Here is a 20,182-nt window from a genome sequence, read left to right as displayed (position 1 = left end):
GGTACTTACACACGTGGGCTCCAAGAAGGAGCCCACTGCGATGATCAGGTCTAGTAGTGGTCTGCTCAGCTGATGTTCTCTGAACTGGTTCTCCTCTGCTGGCTGGCTGGGAGACGCCGGAGAGATCAGCAGCTTGAAAAGAGCCGTTTGGTAGTGGTGGAGTGGCGCTGCCTCCCTATGGACTATGGAATATCTGAGGGTGCCGTGGACAATGGAGGACCTACTCGGGAGTTTTTCCGACTCTGTCTTCATGAAATCAAGGACAAAATTGCCATCTTTGAGGGTCCAACTAATGCCAAAGTCCTCACATGCAACTCCAAAGGTACGTATGATTAAATGAATTCTCAGTGAGGCCTCTATTGGATTTCTTTGGATCAATAAAAACTTTGTACCTGAAATGATTGATGATGATTAATGATTGATGATGCCAGATTAATGCAAGACATTTCATGTTTTTCATCCATAATACCTTTGTGGAAATTTACTGATTAGTAACAATGATAAAAATCAACCTGAATATTTCTGATGTAACCATTTCACATGTGATTTTTAAATCATTTGATAACAGTGATGAAAGACAATGGATACTTCTATGCCGGCCAGATTATGGCAATGTCAATTGCCCATGGGGGACAGAGTCCATGTTTCCTGTCTGAACCCTTGTATGAGTGTCTTCAAAAAGGTCCAGACAATGAAAAGGTCAAAACTGAACATATTACTGATGAGGAGGTCAAGGTCCCTGGTGCAGTCGGTGAGCATATTTTCCTTTGATTCTATTGCATTTATAAACAAATTATTCATTTTGCATTCACTAATTAACATACACGTTAAACATAATTAATCTTAATAAAAAATGAATAAAAGTCAATAAATATTTACTGTTCTCATATCCTAATGCTATTTTAATATTTTCAGATCTTACAAGCTGAGACTGAATCACAACTGCAAGATGCAGTTGCACAGGCAGCCGGCTTGATCAGTCTTGCTGGTCACAATGTTCACATAACACTGCAAAACAATAGAGAGACTGCTTTGGACTGGGCTCACTAGTATGTCCTCCAGCGGACCCGTGCACCTTTTGAAAGGTATGTTCGTATATGACCACATGCTATAATTGTTCCCTGGCAGAAAAATGAAGGCTAGTTTCATGGTGGAAAAATGGCAGATACAAGAGAAAAGCTTACTTTTGAGTTGCTGTCATAGAAACTATGTTAACACTGTATACAAACAATTTCAATGATGGATGTTGAGTTCCATTTTATAGTGCACCAGTGCAAGTCATAGTATTTTTTTTTTTGTTTGAAATTCATTGTGGGGGGCGCCCACATGGCTCTGTTGGTAGAGCATGTGCCCCAGGTACAGCCCTTTGCTGCATGTTATTCCCCCTCTATCTACCCTCCTTCCTGTCCATCTTCAGCTGTCCCTATAATAAAGGCAAAAAAAAAACCCAAAAAGAAAGAAAAAAGAAAAGAAATTCCTCACTAAATTAAACATTAAAAAAAACACCTGAACAACACGTTCCAATTTGTTTCCCTTTTAATAGGTTCAGAGATGGCTTAATGTCTCTAGGTGTCCTAGATGCTCTCCGGAGATACCCTCTACAGGTGAAGTGCCTTTTCGTGAAGGCTGAAAAGAGTTTAACAGCAGCTGATGTAGAGAATCTCTTCCTGACCATTCACTCTGAAAGAGGAAGTAATGCATTCCAAGAAGAGTGCCTTACCCTGGCTTTCTGGCAAGAATACCTTCAGTTTGCTGAATGTAAGTTTGGCATTTTGGACAGTGTTTCAACAAGACATTATTCTTTAAACTGTTTTGACTGCATCATAGTAGTACATAACATTGGTAAAAAATCATTTTATTTGAGATGCTCCATGTGATGGCCACAGCTGTGGCCACACAACCATGAAGCGGTGGTAACCTTCTGCACCCACATTTTGTTTTACATCTAAGTTAGCCATATTTCATTTATACATATTATACATTTAATTAAGTTGGTTTACAATAGTTAACATTTAGTATTGAAATAAACCACACACAGGTTTTCAGTTTCATATAACACACTTTATTATTTGACAGTACATTAGTTTCTATTTTGAAGCACACACATTTAGTTAGCTTTTGTACAGTCTTTGTTTCAGTATAGTTCTAATGTTTTGTTTGTTCTTTTTTTGAGTTACCGGTGCTGCTGGTGCTGCTGCTGGGATCCAGGAAATCACAAAAGGGATCCGCCCCACAAGCTCCGCCATTTTGTAGCAGTGATTGCTGATTGGGCTAACCCAAAGGGCCAGTACACCATGGGGGGGGGGGTTATTTAGTGCATTAGTTACCGTTTATTATTTTCTTTAGACAATTGGTAATTTTATTTGGTTGGGTTAGGTATACTTGTGTTTATTCTAATGAGTTAAGTTCCTGCTTTGCTTTGTTTGTAAATTAGCTGTTGTCTTTTGTGTTCAGTGTTTATGTTAATCCCTTTTGTGTTAATATGGGTTGATCACCCGGTATATAAGTTCCCTTCTTGTGTTCAGTAGGGAGGTCTGTTTAGTTTGTTTGTCCTCGGTTAGTTAGTTCAGTTGACGTTTGTACAGTTCTGTTGATTTGACCTCTTTTACGGGCCCAGTTCTTTATTAGTTTCATTTGAGAAATTTTGTTTGCTTCATATTTTGGATAAATAAAAAAAATAAAAAAAATTTTTGAAGTTACTACCTGTTGTCCTCATTGCCGACTGACTCGGTCCCTCACATATGGTGGCAGTGGTGGGATCAGCCAGTTGAGGACACAGGTTTTTTTATTTTATTTATTTTTTTTCTTTTCTCTTTTCCCCTTTCTCTTTGTCTTCTCCTCCATTTTGTGAAGACATGCACCGTGGAGGTAGAGTGACAAGAGGTGGTCGGACAGATGTCAGAAGGACACACACAGAGTTGGAAGTCCAGGCTGAGAGTGAGGAAGAGATACAGGAGGGAGCTTTAAAAGGAGATGGCACTGGGGGTGAAGAGAGTAGAGAGCCAACATTAAGAGACTTAACAGGCATTCTGCAGGCCTTCATGGGGCAACAGGAGGCCTGGGAGGTGAAAAGAAAAGAAGAAGCTACAAGGCAGGAGCAACGGTTCCAAGCATTACAAAACCAGTTCAGGCTTTTGCAGGAGGATATACAGGCAGCACAGACACACACATCTCCAGCACTAGAGCCCACTTCTACTGTGTTATATTCAGTGGAGGCTCTGGATCCAGATGGTGGTCGGCTGCAGGCCCAAGCTGCAGCCTCAGTCGAGCCCATCCAGCCTGCGAGTAATCCATCAGGTCAGTCTCGATTCTCTCATGAGCCCAGACTAGAGAAGTTAACAGAAAATGATGATGTTGAACACTTTCTCATTACATTTGAGAGGATAGCAGCTGCATGTCGGTGGCCAAGATCAGATTGGGTTTTCCGACTCATTCCACTCCTGACTGGTAAGGCTCGAGGAGCATATGTAAATATGGATGTTGATGATTCCCTGGAATATGATGCTGTAAAAACTGCTATATTGAGAAAATATGATGTTAACCCTGAGACCTACAGGCAGCGGTTCCGCTCACTGGATGTTGGACCTGATGAGAGCCCCAAGGAGCTGTATGTGAGGCTGAAAGAGCTGTATGGGAAGTGGATCCAACCTCAAGGTAAAACCGTGCAAGAAGTTGGAGAAATGATTATTCTGGAACAATACTTGAGAATGTTGTCTCCTGAGCTTCAGGTTTGGGTAAAGGAGCATGATCCAAAGTCAGCTGCAGAAGCTGCTACTCTGGCTGATGTGTTTGTGGCTGCACGGAGAATGAATCAGCCGTGGAGCAACCTTACCTGGATGGCTGGGAAGGACACCCGCAGGCCTGCCCCCCCTCAACACTACCAGAGGTCACCAGCAGGTGGGGGTAAGCCTCCGGTAAGGGAGAGCCAGCAAACACAATCAAGAGCTCCCAATAAAACACCCACTTGTTACCTGTGTGGACAGGAAGGCCATATTAAACCAATGTGCCCAAAGAATCCAGCTAAGCTTACTCAAATGTGTTTTGTTCCACGCCAAGCTGACATTAAGCCTCACACTAACCAGTCCATGAAAACAACCAATGTCAAAATAAATGGAGAACATCTCAGAGCCCTGATTGATACTGGCAGTACTCAGACTCTTGTGCACAGGAAACATGTGCCAGCTAATACTGTTTGCACTCTGGAGACTATTCCCATTTGCTGTGTACATGGTGATGTATTCATCTAGACCAACAACTTGTCTCCTAGACCCCATCCCAACTAGGTTGCTGAAAGAAACTCTACCTTTAATTAGCACATCTTTACTAGAAATGATCAACCTGTCTCTATTAACAGGATACGTACCACAATCCTTTAAACTAGCTGTAATTAGACCGCTCCTTAAAAAGCCTAATCTTGATCCAGAAACTTTAGCCAACTATAGACCTATATCCAACCTCCCTTTCCTCTCCAAGATCCTTGAGAAAGCAGTCGCCAACCAGCTATGTGACTTTCTTCATAAAAATAGTTTATATGAGGATTTTCAATCAGGTTTTAGAGCACATCATAGCACAGAGACGGCACTGGTGAAAGTTACAAATGACCTCCTAATCGCTTCTGACAAAGGACTTGTCTCTGTCCTGGTCTTACTAGATCTTAGTGCTGCATTTGATACCATTGATCATCACATTCTACTACAGAGACTGGAACACTTAATTGGCATTAAAGGACCCGCATTAAACTGGTTTAAGTCCTATTTATCGGATCGATTTCAGTTTGTACATGTTAATGATGAGTCATCCCTGTATACCAAGGTTAGTCATGGTGTTCCTCAAGGCTCCGTGCTTGGACCCATACTATTCACCTTATATATGCTCCCTCTAGGAAATATAATTCGGAAACACTCCATAAACTTTCATTGTTATGCAGATGATACACAGTTATACCTATCAATAAAGCCAAATGAAACTAATCAGCTTACTAAACTCCATGCATGTCTCAAGGACATTAAGACCTGGATGACCTGCAATTTTCTGCTGTTAAACTCAGATAAAACCGAAGTTATAGTACTTGGTCCTAAACACCTTAGAGATGCATTATCTAATGATATAGCGAGTTTGGATGGCATTAACTTGGCCTCCAGCACCACCGTCAGGAATCTGGGAGTTATCTTTGATCAAGATATGTCCTTCAACTCCCACATAAAACAAATTTCAAGGTCTGCATTTTTTCATCTACGTAACATTGCAAAAATCAGGCCCATCCTGTCTCAAAAAGACGCAGAAAAGCTAGTCCATGCATTTGTTACTTCCAGACTGGACTATTGTAATTCTCTATTATCAGGCTGCCCTAACAAGTCTCTAAAGAGTCTCCAGCTGGTCCAGAATGCTGCAGCACGTGTACTGACAGGAACTAAGAAAAGAGATCATATTACTCCTGTACTGGCCTCTCTGCACTGGCTCCCTGTAAAATCAAGAATAGAGTTTAAAATCCTTCTCCTAACTTACAAAGCTGTTAATGGTCAGGCACCATCATATCTCCAGGAGCTCATATTACCCTATCACCCAACTAGAGCATTACGCTCCCAGAACGCAGGATTACTTGTAGTTCCTAAAGTCTCCAAAAGTAGAATGGGAGCCAGAGCCTTCAGTTATCAAGCTCCTCTTCTGTGGAACCATCTTCCTGTTTTGGTCCGGGAGGCGGACACCCTCTCCACCTTTAAGAGTAGACTTAAGACCTTCCTCTTCGATAGAGCTTATAGTTAGGGCTGGTCCAGGACAGCTCTTAGTTATGCTGCTATAGGCCTAGTCCGGGGGACAATGACACACTGAGCTTCTCTCTCCTCCCCTCTCCTCTCCTCTCCATCTGTATACATTATGCCTGTATACATGCCCCATCTCTGCATGTCACTGACTTGCTTCTTCCCCGGAGTCCTTGTGCTTTCTAGTCCTACAGGCTCCCTTGGATCCTGGCCGCGCCCGGGTCGTGGATCATGGATGCGCCCACTGCTATGGCCCTGCCTGATCGTGGATGCGCCCACTGCTATGGCCCTGCCTGATCGTGGATGCGCCTACTGTTATGGCCCTGCCTGATCGTGGATGCACCTACTGCCATGACCCTGCCTGACACCCACCACTACTGTCGCTAATATTAGTCACATCTCTGTTACATACGTTCCACTACTATTATCGTACTGCATTGCTACATACCATCCTTGCCATTGATCATTACTACTGTTATCACTAGTAATCACATTTCCATGTGCATTTCATCATTATTGCTGTAATACATCTTTGTGTACTTTCACTCCTGTCAACCATCGCTTATAATTGAATACATTGTGATCTCGTTGATCTGCTCTGTACATGCGACATCTATTGCACGTCTGTCCGTCCTGGGAGAGGGATCCCTCCTCTGTGGCTCTCCCTGAGGTTTCTTCCGCATTTTTTCCCTGTTAAAAGGGCCTTTTTTGGGGCAAGTTTTTCCTCACTCGAATCGAGGGTCGAAGGACAGAGGGTGTCGTCTCTGTACAGATTGTAAAGCCCTCTGAGGCAAACTGTGATTTGTGAATTTGGGCTATACAAATAAAATTTGATTTGATTTGATTTGATTTGATGAGAGGTTTTATCCCACTGCAGATATCTATATTGAAGTACATGGACAGGCCTATCTGTTAAATGTTGGAGTTGCAGATAACTTGCCTTTTCCAGTGGTTTTAGGTGATGACCTGCCTGTACTTTTTGATCTGTTAAATCCAGTGCAAAGTTGTAATGTTGCAGTCACCAGAGCACAAGCTAAACAGGGGGATGTAGATTCCCCAGTCCTCAGTGCCTTGCCATTCTATGGTGTCTAGCTTGAGACACAGCCCGGGAAGTGTCGGAAGCCCCGTAGCCAAAAGAGGCAAGAGAAATTCCAACACACTGCTGTACATCCATCAGCTGAGGCTGCTCCAGACATGCCTTTAGGTTTTCAAATACCTGACAACATAATGCAACTGCAGCAAGAGGACCCAACACTGTCTGTCTTTTTACAGGGAGCTAAGGAGAGGGAGCCGGAGATGGAACCCGATGGCAGGACAGAAGAGTACTTCCTTCAGAATGGGGTTCTTTACCGTCAGCATGGCCAGGTTAAGCAGCTAGTAGTCCCGCAGGTGGCCCGAGACATGGTACTTACTTTGGGCCACTCAATTCCCTGGGCTGGCCACCTGGGGAAACACAAGACCACAGCTCGCATTAAACATCATTTTTTCTGGCCAGGCTTGAGTTTAGATGTTTCCCAGTTCTGCAGGAGTTGCCCTCAGTGCCAAAAGACCTCAATGAGAGGCCCCACCAGAGTCCCTCTCCAGCCACTCCCCATCATTACTACTCCCTTCGAACGCCTGGGGATGGACATTGTTGGCCCTGTGGAAAAGAGTAAATCAGGCAACCGTTACATGTTGGTCATCACAGATTATGGCACCAAATATCCTGAGGTTTTTCCGTTGAAATCTGTTAAAGCGAAAACTGTGGCTTTTTCTCTGGTTCAGTTTTTTTCAAGAGTGGGATTCCCCTGTGAAATTTTAACAGACCAGGGCACTTACTTCATGTCTAACCTTCTGAAACAGGTTTACCAGCTGCTGGGCATTAAGAGTGTACGCACCACCCCATATCATCCGCAGACAGATGGTTTGACAGAACGGTTCCACCAGACCCTCAAACAAATGCTCCGTAAGTTCGTTAATGAAACTGGATCTGACTGGGATCAATGGCTTCCTTACCTCCTCTTCGCCTACAGGGAGGTACCCCAAGCTTCTACAGGTTTCTCCCCTTTCGAACTGCTTTATGGACATGAGGTGAGGGGTCCTCTGGCCTTGCTGCGGGAGACCTGGGAGGGGGATCACAGGAGGGAGGGGCCTGTTAATGTTGTTTCTTATGTGGTACAGATGAGAGAGAAACTCCAGAGGATGAGTCAACTGGCAGAGGCACACATGGCAGAGGCCCAGCAACACCAGAAGACCTGGTATGACCAGTCAGCCAGGCAGAGAAGCTTCGAACCAGGTCAAAAGGTCCTGGTCATGCTGCCAACCAGTGATAGCAAGCTGTTGGCAAAGTGGCAGGGGCCTTTTGAGGTTGAGAGGAAGCTTGGGCCCACCACCTATCAGGTCTCCAACCCAGGGCGTCAACATTCCAGCCATGTGCTTCATGTGAATCTCCTCAAAGAGTGGGTCCCAAGGACTGGAGAGGGTGCAAAAGTGCTGCTGATCCAGGCTGTGAAGGAGGAAGAGGAGGTGGATGATGAGTACTTACCGGCATCAGTATCCTCTGACCTGGATTTGGGTCACCTCTCTGAGGACCAGCAGACTCAGGTGAAGACTTTAATTAACTCAGAAATTTTCCAAGAGTACCCAGGTCGTACAGATATTGTGGAACATGATATTGTTTTGAAACCCGATGTATCTGTGAGACGGATGAGTTACAGGATACCGGAGCGCCTCCTGGTGTCCCTGAAGAAGGAAGTGGACCTCATGTTGTCCCTGGGTATAATCCGACCTTCGAAAAGTGAGTGGTGTAATCCGGTGGTTCTGGTCCCAAAGAAGGATGGATCCATCCTTTTGCATTGACTTCAGGTACCTGAACTCCATTTCAAAATTTGATTCATACCCCACTCCACGGATTGACGACCTCATTGAACGCCTAGGGGATGCAAAATACCTGACCACGATCGATCTCTGCAAAGGCTACTGGCAGGTGCCCCTGACCCAGCAGTCTCAGGAGCTGACAGCCTTTCGGACTCCCTGGGGGCTGTTCCAGTTCACGGTCTTGCCATTTGGGTTGCATGGGGCTCCTGCAGCCTTTCAAAGATTAATGGACCAGGTACTCTGTGAACTGTCCAATTTTGCTTGTGCATATCTCGATGATATTGTCATCTACAGCGCCACCTGGGAGGACCACATGAGGCACCTGAAGGAAGTCCTGGATCGCCTGAGGTCAGCAGGCCTGACAGTCAATCCAACAAAGTGTGCAATCGCTATAGAGGAAACAGAGTACCTTGGCTTCACCATTGGAGGTGGGTCAATCAAACCACAAGTTCATAAAGTGCATGCGATCGAGTCGTGTCCTCCACCACAGAGTAGGAAGCAGCTGAGATCGTTCCTGGGGATGGCTGGCTTCTACCATCAGTTCATTCCAAACTTCTCAGCCAGAGCTGCCCTCCTGACCGACCGAACTGGCTCAAGGTGCCCCAACCACATTCAGTGGACAGCTGAGGCAGTGGCTGCTTTTAAGGACATCCAAAAGTCCCTGGGTAAGAGCCCTGTTCTCCAGTCCAGATTTCAATGAACATTTCATATTGCAAACTGATGCATCTGAGAGGGGTGTTGGAGCTGTGCTTCTGCAGGGAGTGAAAGGGGACCAGCATCCTGTGGCTTACATCAGCCGGAAGTTATTCCCCAGAGAGGTCCGCTACTCCACAGTGGAAAAAGAAGCCTTGGCGGTGAAGTGGGCCCTGGACTCCTTCAAGTATTATCTACTGGGGAGAGAGTTCACTTTGGAGACCGACCATAAGGCACTGCAATGGTTGGAGAGGATGAAAGACACTAATGGGCGAATCACCCGGTGGTATCTTGCCATGCAGCCATACCGGTTCACAGTGCATCACATCCCTGGCAGGGATAACACCACTGCAGATTACCTCTCCCGCTGTCCCAGCGAAGACTCTGAAGGGGGGGAGTGTGTGATGGCCACAGCTGTGGCCACACAACCATGAAGCGGTGGTAACCTTCTGCACCCACATTTTGTTTTATATCTAAGTTAGCCATATTTCATTTATACATATTATACATTTAATTAAGTTGATTTACAATAGTTAACATTTAGTATTGAAATAAACCACACACAGGTTTTCAGTTTCATATAACACACTTTATTATTTGACAGTACATTAGTTTCTATTTTGAAGCACACACATTTAGTTAGCTTTTGTACAGTCTTTGTTTCAGTATAGTTCTAATGTTTTGTTTGTTCTTTTTTTGAGTTACCGGTGCTGCTGGTGCTGCTGCTGGGATCCAGGAAATCACAAAAGGGATCCGCCCCACAAGCTCCGCCATTTTGTAGCAGTGATTGCTGATTGGGCTAACCCAAAGGGCCAGTACACCATGGGGGGGGGGGTTATTTAGTGCATTAGTTACCGTTTATTATTTTCTTTAGACAATTGGTAATTTTATTTGGTTGGGTTAGGTATACTTGTGTTTATTCTAATGAGTTAAGTTCCTGCTTTGCTTTGTTTGTAAATTAGCTGTTGTCTTTTGTGTTCAGTGTTTATGTTAATCCCTTTTGTGTTAATATGGGTTGATCACCCGGTATATAAGTTCCCTTCTTGTGTTCAGTAGGGAGGTCTGTTTAGTTTGTTTGTCCTCGGTTAGTTAGTTCAGTTGACGTTTGTACAGTTCTGTTGATTTGACCTCTTTTACGGGCCCAGTTCTTTATTAGTTTCATTTGAGAAATTTTGTTTGCTTTATATTTTGGATAAATAAAAAAAAAAACAACCTTTTTTTGAAGTTACTACCTGTTGTCCTCATTGCCGACTGACTCGGTCCCTCACACTCCACTATGTAAGGCAGTTTATATGAATCGTAAATACATTAATTGGGGCAGCAGTAGTGTTTGTCAGCAGTTTGAATCCAAAAATTCAAAAAAATCCAAAAATGTATTTTTTGTTTGTTTGTCCTGCTCCTCTGTGGACTTTGCCCCGAGGAGGTTCAGCCCATCTTTAAGATTTGCTAACTCGGATCGATTCTGTTGGGTGTTATTTCTCTGCCTTTGTTTTATAAGGGTGTCCTGGTTGTTTATAGCATATTAGGAACATTAGGTACTTTTCCACAGCATAGCCTAGCTCAAAACACTGGTGTTCTCAGGGCTACCTAGCTGCTTCTCCACTGGATAGTTCATCTTGGATGACACCAGCAGCTTCTGGCCTGTGACAGCTCTCTTTTTAAATAACGTTTATGTGATTTATTTTATGCAGCTTTAAAGCATTCCAAACCTGATTTTAACACAACATATTTCATTAGGTTACATAGAGTATATGAGTGAATACATAAAGTATATGATTGAAGTTTATATTTTTGCACAACACTAGTCAATGGCATTATGAGCTTTCCTTTCAAATTACTGTGTAATTTCAAAAATAAAAACTAATGCCTAATGCTGGTTTAGGGGAATTTAACTGCTCACCTCGCTTACATCACTTTGCATCACTTAAGTGGTATAATACTTTATTACTTTATGAAAATGCTGGTAGGTGTAGTCATCATTTACAGTTTTCTCAGTCGCTTTGATACAACTCTCAGATCAGAATTGAAATTCTCAAAACTACTTGTTCAATCTTCACATCATTGTGTCACTTGTGCACATCAAAAAAGCAGTTTCTCATTTCTTTGAACAAGTTGCAAATGCTTTGGTACATCCATGCAAATGATTATGTACAATTCTCAGCTGTTTCCTACGTTATCAATTGCTTATGTCATGTTGATTAAAATGAATAAAATTGTAATGGGTCTCTGTTGAATAGTCTCACCCCCCACAACATTTAGGCATTAGTTCATCGCAGTGCCGTCATTAGGCCTATTTTTTTTTAAGCCCCCCTAAAATATTTGGTGTTTTTATTAAAAAAATATTTAATTTTTTTTACAAAAAAGTGCCAACAAATGGAATATCAAATCAAATCAAATCAAGTCAAATTTTATTTGTATAGCCCAAATTCACAAATCACAGTTTGCCTCAGAGGGCTTTACAATCTGTACAGAGACGACACCCTCTGTCCTTCGACCCTCGATTCGAGTGAGGAAAAACTTGCCCCCCAAAAAGCCCTTTTAACAGGGAAAAAATGCGGAAGAAACCTCAGGAAGAGCCACAGAGGAGGGATCCCTCTCCCAGGACAGACAGACGTGCAATAGATGTCGCATGTACAGAGCAGATCAACGAGATCACAATGTATTCAATTATAATGGATAGTTGACAGGAATGAAAGTACATAAAGAGGTATTACAGCAATAATAATGAAATGCACATGGAAATGTGATTACTAGTGATAACAGTAGTAGTGGTTAACGGTAAGGATAGTATGTAGTAATGCATTACAATAATAGTAGTGAAACGTATGTAACAGAGATATGACTAATATTAGCAACAGTAGTGGTGGGTGTCAGGCAGGGCCATGGCAGTAGGCGCATCCACGATCCACGACCCGGGTACGGCCAGGATCCATGAGAGCCTGTAGGACTAGAAAGCACAAGGACTCCGGGGAAGAAGTGAAGTCAGTGACATGCAGAGATGGGGCATGTATACAGGCATAATGTATACAGATGGAGAGGAGAGGAGGAGAGAGAAGCTCAGTGTGTCATTTGTCCCCCGGACTGGGCCTATAGCAGCATAACTAAGAGCTGGACCAAGACGGGCCTGGGCCAGCCCTAACTATAAGCTATATCAAAAAGGAAGGTCTTAAGTCTACTCTTAAAGGTAGAGAGGGTGTCCGCCTCCCGGACCAAAACAGGAAGATGGTTCCACAGAAGAGCAGCTTGATAACTGAAGGCTCTGGCTCCCATTCTGCTTTTGGAGACTTTAGGAACTACAAGTAATCCTGCGTTCTGGGAGCGTAATGCTCTAGTTGGGTAATAGGGTAGTATGAGCTCCTGGAGATATGATGGTTCCTGACCATTAACAGCTTTGTAGGTGAGGAGAAGGATTTTAAACTCTATTCTTGATTTTACAGGGAGCCAGTGCAGAGAGGCCAATACAGGAGTAATATGATCTCTTTTCTTAGTATAAAGTGGCCAGAATATGAGTTTAAATAAATAATCATATAACCTGTCATTATTCACTTAAGTATGATCATAAATCTGTCAGTTTCCCTTCACTTCATAGTGTAAGGTAGAGAGAGCCCCTTCAGTGCGTCGTTATCCAATCCATTCCACATCCTGCAGCGTGTGTGTACCTTGAAGCACACAGAGCCGACTAGAACAGCATGAGGAGAAGAATGCGAATGAAGAAGAATGGATATAATAATTTTAGTTTTTCAAGAAAGTAAGTATTCATTACTGCTGGTAGAAACAATTAGTTAGTTCCAGCCCCCAGCTACCAGACTATCAGTAAGTTAATGTGGCACAAAATAAGCTATAGCCTAGTCTCTAGTCAGGTTGGTGAAGCATCGTGGCTATAGGAGTAGCAGCTATAGTGCTAGTAGACTAACGTTTGAATGATATGAATCTTCTTTTTTTTACACTACATATGCCTGCTTTTCATACTGGCTGTTGATAAAAAGGTGATTCATGGTCGCTATACTGTAGGATAGTGATACCATCTTAAACACTGGAACATTAAACCCTTTGCAAATGTCTGCTTTTCCAAAGATGGACATACTTCTTTTTTTAAAAGAAAACAGCCAGGTGCAGGTGAGAGAATGTAAATCCATGCCAGTTAGTAGTATAGCAACAAAGTATTTAATAGATGCATACATGTTAATGAGTTAGCATTTATTTCTTTGTTGTTTAGTTGTTATACTGTATTACTTTGTCTTTTTGGTGGACAGTACAAAGAGAGGGAGATGAGGATAGAGAGAGAGAAAAGGAGAGAGCAAGATGAAACAGGTGAGAACATGAACAGGTAGTCAAAGAAGACAATAACAATAAGCATCTTTTTGGCCACATTCATTGCATTTGCCCACATTTATTTACTCAATCTTTTAAAACTGCTCTGTCCCACTGCACATTGACATGTTATAATGTAGGCCTACATTTGCTGTATTTACCTCAGAAATTGGCCCACTGGGCTTGTTTGCTTTATGTATTACTTTAAAGGTTTATAACTACTTCCTTACAAAACGTTTGTATGTATGTAAAGAGGGAGAGAGGAGGATGGAGAGAGAGAGGACACACAGAGGGTGCAAGACCTGGAAGAAGCAGGTGAGAAAAGGGCATTGATTGTTAAAGGGGCAAACCACCTCACTAATTACCTATAAAAAGAAAGTACATTATATTTAGAGTAATTTCATGGATGACTTTTTAATCTCCCTTTAAGTTCATACAATATCCCAATATCAATAAAACAATTTGTTTTTAAGTTCATATTTTACTTTGTCTTCAAATTTTTACCATCCATTTTCCATATTTACCATGTGTATTTTACATTGAAAACCAATGTGTTTCAGTACTGTGTAAATATGATACAGAAATACTGTACTGTCCATGGCATGGAGGAAGGTGGTTCATGTCTCAATGCATATTAAATCCCATTTAGAGGGCATAGTGTCACGATCTCACTTTCTGTGGTGGAGTTTTTGTGTTTTGTTTCCCTGTTTTGCTTGCAGAGGTGCGGCGAGAGGCTGGGCGGAGTCCCCTGTCACCGGAGCTGCTGGCACACACACCTGCTGCAGGTTGGCAATCAGCGCCAGTTTATAACCCAGCTCTCCACGCTACCTGCTGCCAGATGATTATGTCGACCAGACGTGGTATATGGCTCAGCCCGAACTAAGCTCTAGCGAACTTCTAGTGTCTTTTCGTTGCCTAAACTAATACTTTGTTTCTGCCTCCAGTGTACACCGGTGATCCAAACCCTGCCTGTGACTCCGCTCTCCCCGCGCCTCTGCAGCGGACAGTCTGCCCCGGCCGCACCTCCGCGGCCACACGCCACACCGCTGCCAGCGCCCCGTGAGCTACCTGGTCTCCTACTGCCACCTCTCGGACAAGGACTCACATCACCACCAGCTGTCCTCTGGTTCTTTAATAAAACACCTTGAACATCTCATCCTGCCTTGTGTCCGCTTCTGGGTCCTACTAGTACCGAGTGTAACACATAGGCTTTTAAAAATACCCCAAATAGGCTATAGTTCAAGATGATCTTTTATCCCTTAATAGGCCAAAAAAGCTGAGACACAATGTTATAGACCAGGGGTCAGCAACCTTTACTATCAAAGGAGTGTTTTTAGCCGTCCCTCGCCAAAAAAATCTGTCTGGAGCCGCAAAACATATTTGTGCCTTATGATGAAGGTAACACAGCCTAGAAATTCTAAATTAGCCTAAGAAGATTATTAATAGGCCTAAATGAGTATTCATTCATATTTTCACATCATGTGGCAACTCTGCAGTGGGCTAGTTATGCTTACAGTATAAGGTACTTGAACTTTGCATTTCCATTTCAATGATGCCATGTTTTGGTGCATTTATGAAATAAAAGAACTAGCCTACAATAAATAGAAATAGAGTAGCAATACAGAGATATATATATATATAGACCTACTTAAGTCGTCCCTGTGTTTGTGAAAATGTACAAAATAAAAGGTAGCCTCATTTGATAATAAATAAAACACATAGCGGCAGCCTAGATTTGAAAACAGAGGACAGTTTAAATTTTATTTTAATCCATTTCAGTTAATCCTTCTTTTTTTATCCTCAGCCACATATGGCAATCAACCCTCGGGCTTGAGCATAAAACACAATCATATTACAGTTTTTCTCCATTGGTTTGGCTCATTTCTTGAAACAGAAATTACATTCTCAAAACTCTAAGATCATTTGGCAAAACAGTCTTACAGTTCAGCACAACACCATAGTTCACTTGCAAAAGCTCATATCTCTCTCAAAACTGTTCACTCATGCTTCAAAACTAAATTCCTTTCCCATATAAATAGTCAGTGCCATCACAAGGCAAAAGATCCTTCTCAATTGCTTTGGCTCATTTCTCGAAACAGACCGGACGCTCTCAACACTCTTGGTGCTTTTGCCAAAATAACCTGGATGGTTCAGCACAACACCATAGATCACCTGCAAAAGCTCATATCTCTCCCAAAACAGTTCACTCATGTGTCAAAACTAAATTCCTTTCTCATAGTCAGTGCCCCCAAAATGCATTGTCCCTTTGGCATTGTGTAAGCACTGCAAATCAAAATGTTTAGATGTTTTGTCACTATGGCAGAGGACCATTGAAATATCCCTCATGTCCACCTCTCAGTCTTAACCCAGTCCTTCATTGACAATGGTTACTGTACTAGTTTTTTTTGTCTAGCTAAACAGAATACAATTGTGTAGAAAACTGAAAAAAAAAAAAAAAGGATTTTACGGCAAGAGTACCCTCCAAGGTTTGACATCACACATTGCACTCATACTGCCAAGGAAATTGTAACCATTTTTATTCACACACATAAAGTAACTTCCATACATCAGAGGGAAAAGAAAATGTATACAGCACAATATACTGTAATATAAACACATAAACAAAAAACAGGGAAATTTATATGTAGCCTACAGTGCTGTAAATAAAGCTGGAGATTCAAAACTAACATTTCTTCACTGGCCACCATCCTCACCATCAGATTCTTGTCCACATCACAGCGTATATTCTCCCTTGCGATGCAACAAGGGAAGAAACGGCGTGCATGTTGCAACCATCCCCTGCACTGATCTCCTGTAATATCATCACACGCAGCGTCCATTGCATGGAGCAGGGACCTCTGATTTTGAGCCTGATGCTCATACACCTCCAAGCTGCAGTGCGGATCTGTCTCAGTGTGATAGCATTATTTGCCCTCACCATGTTACAGATGTCTTGTTCTTGTTGGTCATTGAGAAGTCTTCCTCTGCCACCCGTGCGAGGTTGTCATCCAATCCTAGACATACAATTCAAAGGACAACACTGTATTACCATTCGTAATGTATGCCTTATGTATTTCTTACAGAATGAGTTACCAATGTAATTGTATTGTTGTTTTACTTAGTTACTTTACCACAATCTAATGCATCACTGCACAGTGACTGTTATACTACTGTAAACTGTATCATCAATAATTAGATCATTTATTTTCTCCAATATTTTTCTTGTCATTTTTAGTGTTATAACATCCCATTGAGGTAAGATATTACTGTAGGCCTATAAAACACACACACACACACACAAATACGGGTTTTTATGGTTTAGCCAGACAATTTTTCCAAACAGGCCCGGTGGTGGTTTAGATGGACTACCCTTTCCTGAGGTCCTAGAGCTATGAGAGTTAGATTTAAACACTCCAAAAAATCTGAAAAAAATTTGGGTCATTTTAGGTTGCAGATACACCCTACAGAACTTGATACACATCACCCTAATTCTATTGTGGTTTTCGTGGACAATTCCCTTTCTGACAAATATGTGACTTATAAGGACCAAAAAAACATTATCTGGACTTTAAAGGGACGATGATGTCACTTTTAAATGTCTCCTCATTAACATTATTACACTGACCAGACTTCACCAAGCATTACAGGAACAGGCCATTTATTCTTAATTCTGTATTGTATACAGTTGAAATATCACCATAATTTGATGGTGACACCTCACCAACAGCCATATAGCAGCCTGTTACAGCGTCACACAGTACAAGGGCCACAACTTTAAACAAGAATTCACATTAGCTTTTCTGTTAATTAAAAATTGTAATTATTATCCAACTTACAAATATACATTTGGAACTTGTTGCTGTCTAAACATTTAGTTATAAGTTCACCCAACAAAACATTTCTGGAGCGTCACAGTAAGACAACGTTGCAGCATTCTCTTAAACAACTGAAGTAGTTGGGGACAACCAAAAAAACACCAAATGGCTCCATACAGCTCATCTGCTGTAATGACTTAACTGGTCCATAAGATTAAAATAAAAATTAACATAAAACAAAGTCCCTTATATTTTGCACTGTTCTTTGTGCCAAGACAGGGCCTTCAACCAGCTTGCAGTGACTGCATTCGTTTTTGGTAGCCAGTTTTCCTTTATGTTTGTGATCTTTAAAATGCCGCAATACTGCAGCAACCTCAGCCGTTGACCACACTCTCTTTGGCGCTCTTCTGGGTTGTTCTTCACAAGCATTTCCTGGAAGATATGCAAAGTAAAAATCAAACAAACGTATTTATTTATCATATATATATATATATATATATATATATATATATATATATATATACACACACACACACAGACATCTATATCACAAACTGAAAACAAAATGTGTTCGTCAGTTTTAGTGATCAACAGAGTTTAACTAATGTAACAGAAATTCTTGTTCTCTTGTCTCCTTAAAGAAAAGTCTTAAAATTTCACTTAAGGCAACGGTTCGCAACCTTTTTTGGGCCTGTTTCCCCTTATCCATTATCCAGGTCCCTTACTGCCCCCATGAAATAAAATGTAGGCTAATTGTCTTCCCTGAATGCTGATGATTAATCGCTTTATACTGGATACTGTTGTGGATACCAGCTGATGTTTTTGACACTATTGGCAAAAATTAAAATTAAAATCTAACATTTGTTTGTGCCACACAGTTTGAGCAGCAATATATTTCACATTAACATGTTGATACCTACTCCAGAGAACATATTCCTTTAAATACAATGTCAATGTGACTTTCAATTTACCTTGGCACTGTTGACAACTGGACCCAATTGACATAGACTGGGAAACTGATTGTTGTTATTCTCAGTGGTCATCTAAAAAAAAAGAGAAAGAGAGAAATTAACAGTGTTCTATTGTTTGATGTACTTTATGTTTAAGCCATAAAAAAGAAAAATTTTGTAGTGCTGCAAATTGCAAAAGTCTTAAAAACAGTATTCAGGATTACAAATATTACTGATATTCTGATTACGCTGTACTTATGTATGCAAAAGTATTACTGCACATTTTCTGTACACTATGTGTATGTTATGAGAAGGGCCACTGTCCATGTCACATTCATTGGACTGCAATTTTATGCCAAAAGTATCATCTTTATGGAGTACAATGGATTTAATTTACCTTTCCAACCTTGTTGAGAGGACAGAGCATGTGACTTGTCTGGATCTGGTAGCAGATAGAATAGAGGAAAAGAACAATTGATGTAGCACTAGAGGACAATTGAGTATTGAGCAAAGAACCTATCCTACTGTTTATAAAAAGACAGAAAAACCTTGCTTTTAACATCTGTATAATTCTGTAAGATATAGAAAATCAATGCAAGGTATTAATGGAAATCTATATCTTATGAAGACATACCTCAGCATTGCCTTCAACTGTGGGTGGCAAATTTTTGGCCCCACAAAGTGCAGAAGGCATTTCCTCATCAAAACACTGCAAACAAGGGGGGGAAAAGATGCATCAACATTAATATCTGTAGACAACAGTGTCTCATTTGCATGAAGTTAAATTCTGACTCCTTCGTGCAAATCAGGAGCATCCAGCCTGATGCGCTGCTGCTGTGAGTACTGGTGAGGTTGTCGGAGGTTGGAGCCTGTTTTGGTCAAATGCGCAAAACTGGGAAGCGCTGCGTGCCCTTACTTCAAATGAACCCTTGTGGATACATTCCTTGGGCGACTTCTTGCCTTTATAGTTCGTAGATTTGGCTGGATTAATTTTTAAAAACCCTGTGAAGGGTATCATGGCTGTTTTTTGTATTGTGAATATTTTGTGAGAAACAAATCAGCTCTGACACTGTTCTTTGGTCACCTATAAAGGCTATATGACAGGGGTACCCAATACGTTGATCGCGATCGACCGGTAGATCACAAAGGTAGTGCGGGTAGATCGTGTGAAAATGAATGAATCTCTGAAAAGCGAAATCAAATCTATGCCACCTGATTGACGTACAGGGCGGCCAGTCTGAGATCTCTTCTTGTACGTGTCACGCGTCATGGGTCACCATGCATGCGCAAACGTACTAGCTACTGCAAAACACAAGCGAGCTAAGTGACCTGGTTAGCGGCTTCAATTGATATCAACAAAAGAAGGGATATAAAAAATGAGTGGGGCAGCTGGACCAAGTAAAAAGCCCAAAACATACCACTTCCACGCAGAATGGGAGGAGGACTTTTTTTTCACTATGTCTTTTTTGAAGTGCGTTTGTCCGATTTGTCAAACTACCATCGATATTCCGAAGAAGGGGAATGTTGAGAGGCACTTTTGAACTGTTCATAAATAAGCACGACACTGACTTCCCTCCGAAAAGCGAACTGAGAAAGATAAGGGTGAGGGAACTAAAATCACAGTTAATCGGACAACAATCGTTTTTCACACAGTGGAATTCACAAGCAAAGGCAGCCATCGAAGCATTGTTATGGGTGAGTCACTATCATTAAGCATAAGAAGTCTTTCCAAGATGGAGAGATGATAAAAGAGGCCTTCGTTGAGGCAGCTGACTCCTTGTTTCGGGATTTTACAAAC

The 20,182-nt window shown here is 41.9% G+C and overlaps 1 protein-coding gene and 1 long non-coding RNA gene across 6 annotated transcripts in view; one reads left to right on the top strand and one right to left on the bottom strand.

The window, feature by feature from the left end:
- The first annotated feature begins 13,521 nt into the window (after positions 1 to 13,521).
- Positions 13,522 to 14,775, top strand: LOC311262366. Its single transcript, XR_014623237.1, has 4 exons — positions 13,522 to 13,619; positions 13,873 to 13,934; positions 14,339 to 14,479; positions 14,564 to 14,775. It is a non-coding gene; the product is annotated as an uncharacterized lncRNA (long non-coding RNA).
- A 1,526-nt stretch (positions 14,776 to 16,301) lies between these two features.
- The window catches only part of LOC311263099 (uncharacterized protein), a 33,198-nt gene continuing 29,317 nt past the window's right edge, over positions 16,302 to 20,182 (bottom strand). For 4 of the 5 annotated variants that reach the window (XM_084362984.1, XM_084362983.1, XM_084362986.1 and 1 more), the window contains 4 exons: positions 19,019 to 19,093; positions 18,782 to 18,826; positions 18,406 to 18,477; positions 17,082 to 17,866 (listed from right to left, as the gene is read on the bottom strand). In XM_084362984.1, the coding sequence (XP_084219110.1) occupies positions 17,681 to 17,866; positions 18,406 to 18,477; positions 18,782 to 18,826; positions 19,019 to 19,093 (378 nt within the window). In that variant the 3' untranslated portion in view covers positions 17,082 to 17,680. Of the gene's footprint in view, positions 16,634 to 17,081; positions 17,867 to 18,405; positions 18,478 to 18,781; positions 18,827 to 19,018; positions 19,094 to 20,182 lie in introns of those variants that run through there. The other variant, XM_084362987.1, reaches the window with a different exon arrangement.

The sequence above is a fragment of the Pagrus pagrus genome (assembly GCF_965226575.1).
Source record: "Pagrus pagrus genome assembly, chromosome: 9".
Taxonomy (NCBI): Eukaryota; Metazoa; Chordata; class Actinopteri; order Spariformes; family Sparidae; genus Pagrus; species Pagrus pagrus.
Note: the sequence above shows the minus strand (reverse complement) of the source record. Positions and strands in the feature narration are given on the sequence as shown.